At 52.3% G+C, this 12,201-nt stretch overlaps 1 protein-coding gene across 1 annotated transcript; it reads left to right on the top strand.

The window, feature by feature from the left end:
- Positions 1 to 3,679: 3,679 nt before the first annotated feature.
- LOC119331632 (beta-1,2-xylosyltransferase XYXT1-like) lies at positions 3,680 to 6,148 on the top strand. The gene is made up of 3 exons (XM_037604795.1): positions 3,680 to 4,391; positions 4,535 to 4,597; positions 4,709 to 6,148. The coding sequence occupies exons 1-3, from the start codon at positions 4,283 to 4,285 to the stop codon at positions 5,977 to 5,979; spliced, it is 1,443 nt and encodes a 480-aa protein (XP_037460692.1). The 5' UTR covers positions 3,680 to 4,282; the 3' UTR covers positions 5,980 to 6,148.
- Positions 6,149 to 12,201: the final 6,053 nt, after the last annotated feature.

A 12,201-nucleotide genomic window follows, 5' to 3' on the forward strand; every position in this document is an offset into this window, starting at 1 on the left:
CCTCCTCCTCCTGGCTCTCGCCCCCGCTCGCCTCACCCTCCTCAGTCGGAGCTTGAGCCCCATTGGGCATCGAGTACAGCTCGGTGAGAGCCTAGCAGATATCAAGACAAGGATCAGTCGACCAGTCGGCAGGATAAACGGAAATGAATGCGACAAGAACGCAGTGGGGAGCAGAGCAAGTGTACCTTGTTTGGATCGCTGTTGTGGTCGAGTGGAGGAATCCTTCTGGCTCCGCGTGGGTTATCCTTATTTCCGGTAACGGCTACCATCCATCTTTCCAGAGTGACGTCGTCGACTGCTTCTGGATGGACTCTAGTCTCGTCTTCAGTCCCACAGTACAACCACATGCAGTGGCTCCGGAACTGAAGGGGCTGGATGCGACGCATAAGGAAGACCTCCAGGAGATCCATGCCCGTCACTCCCTCCCGAACCAACTACACCACGCGCTCCATCAACATCTTCACGTCAGCTTTCTCCTCCGGAATCAACTTCAAAGGGGAGGGCTTGTTCACTCGGTCCATGGTAAACGGAGGAAGTCCACTCGACTGCCCTGGCGTCGACTGGACCTGGCAGTAGAACCAAGTCGACTGCCAGCCTCTGACGGACTCGGGAAAGGTCATGGGCGGGAAGGTGCTCTTATTCCTCACCTGGATCCCCAGACCCCCACACATTTGGACAACTCGGGTTTTCTCATCACCTGGGCTCGCCTTCTTCACGGTCTGAGAGCGACACGTGAATATATGCTTGAACAAACCCCAGTGCGGTCGACAGCCCAGGAAACCCTCACACATGGACACGAATGCGGCAAGATAGGCAATAGAGTTTGGGGTAAAGTGGTGGAGCTGCGCTCCAAAGAAATTCAAGAAGCCACGGAAGAAAACACTCGGCGGCAAGGAAAATCCACGATCAACATGGGTGGCCAAGAGCACACACTCACCCTCTTCTGGCTGGGGCTGCCATTCCTTCCCCGGAAGCCTCGCAGCTCCATGAGGGATCAAGCCCTCGTTGGCCATGTCGAGGAGGTCATTCTCTGTGATGGTCGACTGGATCCAGTCCCCTTGGACCCAGCCCTTCGGCAGGCGGGATCTGGACGAGGACCCGCCGCGGCTGGTGGATCTCCCCTTCGCCTTCTCCGACGCCGACGCCTTCTTCGCACGTTCCAGCGCCGCCGTCTTCTCCTTGGCCATGGTTGCCGGCGAGATGCGCGTGGGGAAGTTGTGCGGGGGCGAGAGCGAGCGCGCTGGACGGGGACGAAAGGAGCAGAGAGAGAGAGAATGCTGAGGCACAGTACAGAAATCCTCGCCGGGCGCATTTATAAGGTCCCTTCCGAGTGGATGACAGGTGGGCCCGGTCGATCTAATCATATCCAGGAACAGTTATGCAGACGGGATACGTGGCGAAAAAAGCGGCGCGGAGATCGAGGCGTCTATGTCCCGTCCCATCCGAACGCCGCGGTCCGCCCCGCTTCGCGCGCGTCCCCAAATTTCGCATCCCGCGGAATCCGCGAACAGCAGATCAGTCTGTCAGACACGGGGTTTCCAGCGACCCGTCGCTCGGAGATCGTCGAAGCCCGAAAGATCACTCGACGCAAGAACAGAATGGATCGAGTCGACTGAAGACAAGTTGTTCACTGTCGACGAAGAGACTCTTTGGTCCAGGACAACGCACGACCAGAGCGCAAAGGTTAATCGGAAACGACATCAACTCCTTCCTCACTCGAAGCCTCAATCCATTCGGAGGCTAATGATGGGGTTATGTACCTAGGGTAGGGTCACGGACCTGATCTAAGTACCTTACCCAAGGACACCCTTAGAAGAAGTCGCCTTCCAGTCGACCAACGAGGGACACACTCGACTGACTTGAAGGACTCGACCACGAGAAGGTCAAGATGCACTCTGCACTGCAACGGCCTGTAATTAAGTAGACTTTATGATAGTAAAGGCACTTTATGTGGGGCGTTACCAGTAACGCCCCAGACTTAACTCACCTTAAACTCTCTCCTACGTGGGCTGGCTGGGGTCCTGGCGCACTCTATATAAGCCACCCCCCTCCACAGGTAGAAGGGTTCGGCACCTTGTAACTCACATACTCATAATCCACTCGACCGCCTCCGGGTTCCGAGACGTAGGGCTATTACTTCTTCCGAGAAGGGCCTGAACTCGTACATCCCTTGTGTTTACAACCTCTCCATAGCTAGGACCTTGCCTCTCCATACCTACCCTCACTCTACTGTCAGGCTTAGAACCACGACAAAGAGAACTTGTGAGGATCAGTACCGGGGGCGTGTGGTGCGTGTGCCCTGAGCCGGTGACTCGCGTGAGGATGAAGAGTCGTACACGCCCGTACAAACTGAAATGCCGTGCGTACGTACGTGCGTACAGGCACCGCAACTATCGGATCACAGCCTCGCTTCCGTCCGTCCATCGGCCGGTGCCTGCCGGCGGTCGGTGGCCGGAAGATATCCCGGCAGCTTCCTACGCCACAGAATAATAGATCGTCGTCCAATAATACGTGTGGCTACACATTCCCTGCACTATACTACTAGTGGGCATGGATTTACATGTTCGTTTCTGGGATCAGGGACCAGAGGACAGAATGCTCCCAGCGTAGCTAGACAACGCCACCACATGTCCACTTGACACCGACGTGGCCAGCAGTACTCTCTCCCGTAGTCTTCTCCGCGTAATCGACTAATCATACGTGCTGATCACCGTATTCGGCGGCAGAAACGCACGCGGTGCAGATGGCGGAGCGCATCAGCGAGGCAAGTTGCAGCAAGGTCAGAATGATCTGCAGCTGGCGAGCTAATGGAAAAACGGCCATGGAATCACGCACGGCATATCAAACGGACACGCGAGATGCTAGTCAGAAGGGCGCTATTCTGAAGGTTGGTCAACCATATGATACAATTTCATCACGGCCATGTGTATCACAATTTAAAAAACCTGCCTCCCATCCGCGAGGTCCTCCATGTTTTTCTTCTTCTTCTTCTTCTTTCTTTGCGGCACCGACGCCCCCCCATGTCTGTGCACCCCAGTCCCCAGCTTGCGTTTTCCAGGTTAATTTAATGTCGTTTTCCGTTGAATTCTTTGGCGATTCTTTGCTTGCCATGCCGGGAGACAGCAAAAAGATGAGGGTGCGAGTCATTGTATATCCAGGCAGAGATTCAAAGTTCCCAGTTATTATCTTCTCCAAGATGATCTCGGGGAAATAATGCAGAATCACAGAGTTGCCGTGGGCACGATGGTTCATAGTTGACGAAAAAGAGTTTCTCTCCGCTTTATATTAATATATACTAAAGCAACTCGATGGTTCATAGTTAAACTTAATTAAGCGTGATTCGGAACGAGCAATCGATCCACTAGTAGACTTTTATTTTATTTACGTAAAAAAGCGCACAGTTCCAGCCTCCGGGAGCAGAAAAGAAATGGAAAAGGCGAACGGCCGGGATGGTAATAAAGTAGTTGCAACCTGGACTGGGCAATCTCCCCTGCCATTCTGCTGTTGCGTTCGCGCTGCGATTCCTCCCATGTGCCCCAAACAATTCCGTTTGCTGGAGCAGCACGAAATGCCAAGCCCGTAGATCTGGCGACCAGCACCACGTACCACCAGTACCACGCTTACTTGCAAGGCATGTAAAATCGGTCTGGCCACTGAGTGAGTTCGCCATTAAAATCTCAGCTGACGTCCATTGACCTACCAACATAAATGTATCGGGTTTGCAGCTCGATCGCGATCGCGATCACGACGACGACGACGACGAGAAGCGAGCTCCGGCTGAGATCTTGTTGCCCGTGAACGAAATCCGAGCGGAGGCTTCGGAAAGTCCAAAGGCGCGCAAAGCAAGCAAGCGTTGGCTCAGTTCTCGTGGGACGAAAGGAAAAGGGAAAGCGGAGGGAGGCGCGCGCGCGAGGAAACGTGGTTTCCATGAAGTGCCAGCGATTGTAATCGCTCTACCGACCAGCGGAGCGAGCTCGAATAAACTAATGGCGATCGCTTTCCAAATCATCGTCTAGTTAGTGGTACTAAGTTGTATCGTTCTCCCCGGCCACTACCGCCGCGCTGTGATGTGCCCGTGCCCGCGCCTATCTATTTGTCCATTATCGTATCGTATCCATTTCTTAATTCCTCTCCTCCCCCCGACTTAACTAATCATCGCCGGCAGGGCCTGCCATTGATCTGCTACTTGAGGAATGCGTTGCGGTTGTGGATGCTACTTGTAGTACCACAAGGAGGGGATAGGGGCTCTGTGGCTCTCTCTGCTTTCTGAGGTCGTGCCGAGATGAAGGTCCCTCTCCCTGTCAGGAGCAAGAGCTTCAAGAAGAGCAGGGGAGCCTCATGCAGCCTCCCCCTCCTGCTGCTCATCGGGGCCGTCCAGTTCTTGGTGATCGGTACGTGTTCTTCTTCGATGCGTTGCATTGCATTCCATCTGTTTTGATTCATGGACTCATTCATTGGTCGCATCCGAATGCGTGTTCATCGGTTCTTGTGGTGGAAATGGAGATTTGACATTGAGGTTTGATTCAATCTGCAGGCAAGCCTTTTCCGTCGCTCTTGATGGATAGCAGCAGGAGGAGAGCCTTCTTCAATCTCGCAGGTAGGGATCTTCTGCTACAATGTGGATGATCGGTTAGTTCATCCGGGGAAAGAAAAGAAGCTCTTGATTAAAATTTGCAATGTGGATTTCTGTGTTGTGTAAATAATGCAGAGGAGGAGTTCATCCCGGAGCCTCAGGTGAGCTGCGACTTCAATGACACGAGATCCGACTACTGCGAGATGGCCGGCGCCATCCGCGTCCGCGGGAGCACGTCGGAGGTGTTCGTCATGACCCCTCGCCGCGGCACCACCGCCGGGGACGTCGTCGGCCACAACGCGACGTGGATCGCCCCCAACGCCACGAGCTGGAAGATGCAGCCGTACACGCGCAAGGGGGAGGCCCGCATCATGAACGGCATCACGGCGGTGACGGTGCGGCTGGCGGACGCCGACGAGGCCCCCGCGTGCGAGGTGATGCACGACGTGCCGGCCGTGGTGTACTCCAACGGCGGCTACTGCGGCAACTACTACCACGACTTCAACGACAACATCATCCCGCTCTTCATCACCACGCGCCACCTGGGCGGTGAGGTGCAGCTGCTGGTGAAGCAGAAGCAGGCGTGGTGGTTCCGCAAGTACGGCGAGATCGTGGACGGGCTGACGCGGCACGAGGCGCTGGACCTCGACGGCGACGCGCGCGTGCACTGCTACCGGCGGGCCTTCGTGGGGCTGCGCAGCCACAAGGACCTGAGCATCGACCCGCGCCGCGCGCCCAACAACGTGTCCATGGTGGACTTCAAGCGCTTCCTCATGTGGCGCTACGCGCTGCCGCGGGAGCACGCGATCCGGACGGACGACGAGGTGGTCGGCGGGCGGAGGCCGCGGCTGCTGATCATCACGCGGCGGTCGCGGCGGCGGTTCATGAACCTGGAGGAGATCGTGGCCGCGGCGGAGGAGCTCGGCTTCGAGGTGACGGCGTCGGACCTGATGTCGCCGCCCAAGAAGCAGGGCGGCGAGGCGGCGGCGGCCGTGGTGGGCGACGGCGGGCAGGCGCGGATGGCGGACGCGTCGGCGACGGCGAACGCGTTCGACGTGATGCTGGCGGTGCACGGGTCCGGGCTGACGAACCTGCTGTTCCTGCCGATGAACGCGGTGGTGGTCCAGGTGGTGCCGCTGGGGCGGATGGAGGGCCTGGCCATGGACGAGTACGGCGTGCCGCCGCGGGACATGAACATGCGCTACATCCAGTACAACATCACGGCGGAGGAGAGCACGCTGTCGGAGCTCTACCCGCGCGGCCACCCGGTGTTCCTCGACCCCGGCCCCATCCACAAGCAGAGCTGGTCGCTCGTCAAGGACATCTACCTCGGCAAGCAGGACGTGCGCCTCGACATGGCCCGCTTCCGGCCCGTGCTCCAGAAGGCGCTCGACCTCCTCCGGTGACACGCGCACTGACACGTCACACGCCGGCGCCGGCGCCGGCGACGACGACACATACATACACATCATGTTAATCAGACCAACTTTTTCTCCCCTTCTTCTTCTCGTTCTTTGTCGACATGAAATCAAAGGTGTACACAAATTGATTCTAGTTTTTTGGCCGGTGCATGGACGACAGGGTGGCGACGTTTTTGTTGTATGATGATTGATTGTAGTCGAGTCGTTTTCCCGGAGCCGTGACGGGCGTACGTGTCTGGCAAGGCAGCTAAGCGCCAACAACAAGAGGAAGAAAACAACGTCATGTGAGGCATCAAAAATGGTTTTCTTTAGATGGACCGACACGGCGAGGGTGGGGAATGGAGCATCAACCCTCGTGCCCCAATCGGGCTGCGCCAAAAAGATTCCACAGGTGTTATGTTGGTCGGCGAGCAATGTTGGAGCACCAACCGGACGGACGTGCCTACATACGCCGCCCGCGCAGGGTGCGTCCCGCGGCCGATGGTGATTTTTCTTCCACGACAGCGATGGATCTCTTTTTTTCCGGCGAGCATCGACCCGACTTTGGTCATTTTTAGTTTCAAAGGGTAAGGGTGCTGGTCGGTCAAGACGTTCTGGGAGGCTTTGTGGGAGACTGAACATCAATCACGTAGGACTCCGACACCCCCATCTCATTGAATTCCTCCTTTCGGTTTACTTTTTACTTGCACTCCACCACCCTCCCCCTTCTCCTCTCATTTCTTTCATCTGCACCCTTCTGTCCCACGTCGTCGTTGTACCTCTCTGGACGCCATCAGGAATCCTCGGACGTCCGCAGACCCCGCCCACGCGACTGCCTGCTTTGTACCACACCCCTGTCCACCCAGGAATCCCTCTGCAGCTAGGTACCCTCCGCACCCTCTTACTGATGACGTCTATGGCAGACACCGCACCCGGTAGGTGTTCAGTCAAGTGCCATTGATCCTCTTTTTTGAACTTGTTTTTTGGAGAAGCACGATGACGGGATACTAGGTGTTCAAGAATGAGTTGTTGTGCAATGCGTGGTTGGTTGTTTATGAGGATTTTGTAGGCATAAGCAAGGGCCCGATCTTTTGGCACAACTTACATGCTTTGTTTCATGGGTGAAAGAACTTGTCGCCCTTCAAAATGCACGACATCGATGCACGTAATATGAAGTCGCTAACGCATCGGTGGTACACATCTGCAACTCCATCATGAAGTTTTGAAGTGCGATTCACCAAATGAAGACTAGGTAGCCATTGGGCTCGTCAACCATGAAGATCGTAAATGTTGCTTCTTGTTTGCTCTACATGTTGGTTAATTAATTCATTCACTCAATAATGGTGTACATGTTCTATAGCATGCACACATTGTCATGATGTATTACAGGGCTGAGGGTAGGCCATTCACACATTCATTGTTGGATGAAGCTCAAGGGGCAATTTGTGTGGGACAATATGTGTCAGTCCTGACTCTAGTGTCGTCGAATTTGGAATAGATGATTTCGTAAAACTTGTTGAACATCCAATTATCTTTTTTTTGAGGCAATCTCGCGAAGCTCCGTCACAATGTTTACAAGGACGAAAGGAATTCCCTCTGGCTGGCCTAGCCAAACATGACGACCAAACCCTAACTTTAAAGCATGCTTCGCTAAATTGTGAGCCTCCTTATTGGAGCTCCTATGCTCATGAACTATATTACATAAAGTAAAAGACGTAGCCGTCATCTTGATCTCTTCGATGATAGCTCCGTATGCTGATCCACTCCCCTTCTTGATTTCTGACACAACACCTTGGCAATCTGAAGCGAGATGTAAACGGTTCAAATTCGGATCCTGGGCTAGAGCCAAACCTTCCCTGATAGCTAGCGCTTCAAGGGTAGCAGCATCATTTTGATTTCTGAAAACATAGGCCGACGCTCCAAGGAAAATGCCTTCGCCGTTTCTGCAGATTGTACCCACCGTTCCATGGTTTCCTCCCCTGCTCACTGCTGCATCAACATTTAGTTTCATAGAATTCTCGGGCGGTGCTAGCCAACCCGGCCACCCAGGTGCTGCACTCCTGTGGGGCTCATCCTTTTGCGATAGCTGATGAAGTTCTACTAGATAAGAGTTAACGAAACCATGAACTGCATATGGGCTTTTGAATATATCTTCATATATATTGCCTTGTGCCTTGCACCCCAGATGGCCCAAAGAGTTATTGCAAACCTGATAAATTCCTCCGATTCCAAAGCTTTACCCATGACAAAAATCCAATCCTTAGCACAATCACGTTGGTTGATGCTCAGTTGATCCAGGATGGCTTCGGATGACAGCGCCCACGTGCTCCTTGACATAGGACAGTCCAACAAAGCATGTCTCCATGAGTCATGAACACCACATAAACTGCATGCTGCAGAAGTCGCCATGTTTCGCCTGTGCAACACTGCAGCCGATGTGATCGAGTTCTTTGCCAATCTCCACATGAAGACTCTGATCTTCGACGAAAACTATACCTTCCACAACGATTTGCACTCAGCTCCTTCTGCTTCTACTCTTGATGTACCCCCGCGACCCTCTCGCCACGCCTCTCTGTTCAGCTTTGTGCGGGTGAGCATACGATAAGCTGAGCTGACAGAAAAGTGGCCCCGAGCCTCCTCACTCCAAGCCCAAAAATCAGAGATCTTACGAGTACATAAAGGTATCTTTACAATTGCTTCCGCATCGAACGATGTGAAGACAGCCTGCACCAGCTATTCTCTCCAAGTTGCTGTTGATGTTTCTATGAGCTCTGAGACACGTCGAGGTGGATTCGGTACCAAAGAAGCAATCGGTCTCCTGAAACTCTCTCTTGGGATCCAATTATGATTCCATATATCTGTCTCTTCTCCGTCTCCTACGCGCCGAATAATTCCTTGAGAAACTACATCTCTTCCATCAAGTATCCCTCTCCATATTTGGGAGGGGTGAGAGCCTAATTCTGCATCCAAAAGGGATCGATCTGGGAAGTATATTGCCTTCAAAATCCTTGCACTCAAAGACTCCGGATCATCCATCACCCTCCATGCTTGCCTAGCCAAGAGAGACAAGTTGAACAGTTCCAGATCACGAAATCCCATACCTCCCATATATTTTGGCATAGTCATTATATCCCATGCAACCCATGCTGGTTTCCTTCTGCCTCCTTTGCTTCCCACCCAAAACTGCCGAATTATGGTTGTAACACTATCACACAGCCCTCTTGGAAGCCTGAAACAGGACATAGAATAGACCAGTATAGCCTGGGCCACCGCTTTTATTAGCACCTCCTTTCCAGCACACGACAATAATTTTCCCATCCATCCTTTCACTTTCTCCCAAACTCTATCCCTCAGATTTTGAAAGTGCCGTTCTTTGAGTGTCCAACCTCAGTCGGCATACCCAGGTAACGATCACTGAGAGACTCATTGTGCACCTGAAGTTTGTCCTTCACCCCGTCCCTTATTGTTTGAGGACAACCCTTACTAAAGAATATGGATGACTTTGCATTGTTTATTTTCTGTCCGGAAGCATTACAATAGGAAGTTAGTAGGTTTGATACCTTCTCTGCACCCTCCACACTAGCCTTGAAAAGTAACAGGCTGTCATCTGCATATAGAAGATGGTTAACGGCTGGAGCCGTGGGTGCCACCTTGATACCTGCCAACAATGATGACTGAGAACTGGATTTCAGGAGGCACGGAAGGCCCTCTGCTTCAATCAAGAAAAGGTAAGGGGAGATAGGATCTCCCTGCCGAAGCCCCCTAGATGGATGGAAATTCTCAAGTTTCTCGCCATTGAATAACACTGAAAAAGATACACTGGATACCATAGACATGATTGTGTCAATCCAAGCCTGAGCAAAACCCAGCTTTACCATGATGGCTCTCAAGTAATCCCACTCCAGTCTGTCATAAGCTTTCATCATATCCAGTTTTAGAGCACAGAAACTATTATTTTTTGACTTTTTCCTCTTCATAAAATGCAAACACTCATGAGCACATATGATATTGTCTGTTATCAGTCTTCCTGGCACAAAGGCTGACTGTTCTTGTGATATGATATCTGGTAGAATTTGCTTCAATTTGTTGGCCACTACCTTTGATGCTATCTTGTACAAGACGTTGCATAAACTTATCGGTCTAAATTGCGAGAGGAGGGTGGGATTGTTCACCTTCGGGATGAGAACCAAGATGGTATTATTAATGCATTCAGGGCTCTCCTCCCCTCTCACAATCCTTAGGACAACATTTGTCACATCATCCCCACACACATCCCAGTGTTTTTGGTAGAACTGAGCAGGAAAACCGTCAGGACCCGGAGCCTTAGTAGGGAACATCTGGAAGAGTGCAATTTTGACCTCTTCGCGGGTATACGGAGCACAAAGATGTGCATTCATTGCTGCTGTTACTTTACTCGGTACATGTTCAAGTACCTCCTCAACACCTTGCACCCCCTCTGATGTGTAAAGATTTTGATAAAAAGCATTCACCATCGACTTCAACTCAGCTGGATCGCTTACCCCCACACCGAGCGCATTTTCAAGGGCCCTTATCATATTCTTCTTTCTTCTCAGACTGTCTCGAAGGTGAAAAAATTTCGTGTTCTTGTCCCCTGAACAAAGCCAATCAGCCCGCGCACGTTGCCTCTACATGATCTCCTCTCGGTGGTAGAGCTCCACCAGCCTTTAATTGGTTTTGAGCTCCACATGTGATGGTGCCGAACGAAGAGGGTCCCCTTTTAGTTCCTCCAATCTCAGTTTAAGTTCCCTGATCTCCCGTCTCACATTTCCAAAAGATTGCCTACTCCATCTCGTTATCCCTTTCGAAACAGTGGCCAATTTATCATGCAACTGTTGTACAGTCACACACAGTCCCGAGGCTGCCCATTCAGTACTCACAGCCCCTCCAAAACCTTCATGTTTTCCCACATCGCCTCATACCGAAAGGATCTCATTGATGTTTCTGCTTGTACTCGACCAAAATCTAAAATGATTGGACCATGATCTGAGGTAGCCGCTGCATGGTTCTCCAAGCTCGCAAGAGGAAAACGAGCCAGCCACTGAGGATTAACCAACGCTCTATCCAATCTGCACCGCGTATAGGTTCCGCCAGTTACCTTCTTTTCAAACGTCCAAAATCTTCCTTTATGTCCAATGTCCATTAGCATGCAAACATCCGTAGCCTCGCGAAAAGCTTGGATTTGTGCGTTGCTGCGTTGTCCAACTCCCTCATGTTCGTTTGGACGTAGGACCTCGTTGAAGTCACCCATGCATAGCCATGGTAACGAGCTCAAAGTACTTATGTTTTTTAACACTGTCCACGTCTGGTGCCGCAAATGAGTTTGGGACTCACCATATACACACGTCAATCTCCATATCTCGTGCCCCGGTTCCTCCACAGATACATCAAGATGATAACAAGAGTACCCCAAAACTTCAATCTTTATTTCATTATTCCAGAACAAACATAACCCACCACTTCTACCTTGACTATCAACTGCATAAGCATTATCATAACCCAACGTATTTGCTAAATTCTCTACCCTAGATCCTTCAATCTGTGTTTCAACAATACACAAGAGGGTAGGGGCAAACTTCTTCGCAAACTCACGAAGTTCTTGGACCGTCGCGGCGTTGCCCACACCACGACAGTTCCAACATAATGCACTCATTGGGCCCGGCGGCGCTCCTCGAACATCCAATTATCTCATTGCTATTGTTTTACTACACACCATTCGGATGTTGATATTGAGGCCCAGATTTTGGCATTGGCATTAGACAACCCGAATATCTATGTTTGGATGGCCATGGAATTGGCGCTCGGTATTGGCCCAAGATATTGGTGGGCCTGCTTTCCCTCCCCGCTCCTACTATCCCGAAATCAGAGGCTCCTACCTCGACTTCGTTCTGAATTCGGGGATTGAGCGCCCCACTTACCGGTTCATTCGCCCCTCCTGGAAAATACAGAAGCAGCGCGCGGAAGGAGGAGATGAAGGGCGGCGCACAGCGAGCTCCTCGACGGCGTAGGTGCCTCTCCTTCCCTCTTCCTCCGTCAAAGGTGTGCTTCTCCCCCTCTCTCATTCCTGCACAGGCACCTCCGACGCAGGCTCACAACCCACGCCCCCACCCCGCCTTCGACCCACAAGCACTACGGCCGCCGCCTTGCCTCCCATGGCGATGGTTTCATCTCTCCCCCCCATGGCTGCTGCTGCTGCTTCTCCATGGGCAC

Source organism: Triticum dicoccoides, chromosome 7A, assembly GCF_002162155.2.
Source record: "Triticum dicoccoides isolate Atlit2015 ecotype Zavitan chromosome 7A, WEW_v2.0, whole genome shotgun sequence".
Classification (NCBI taxonomy): Eukaryota; Viridiplantae; Streptophyta; class Magnoliopsida; order Poales; family Poaceae; genus Triticum; species Triticum dicoccoides.

Coding starts and splice junctions, on each gene's coding strand:
- LOC119331632 (XM_037604795.1), top strand. CDS start 4,283: ATGAAGGTCCCTCTCCCTGTCAGGAGCAAGAGCTTCAAGAAGAGCAGG. Junction 4,392..4,534: donor CGTCCAGTTCTTGGTGATCG/GTACGTGTTCTT, acceptor TTCAATCTGCAG/GCAAGCCTTTTCCGTCGCTC. Junction 4,598..4,708: donor AGCCTTCTTCAATCTCGCAG/GTAGGGATCTTC, acceptor TAAATAATGCAG/AGGAGGAGTTCATCCCGGAG.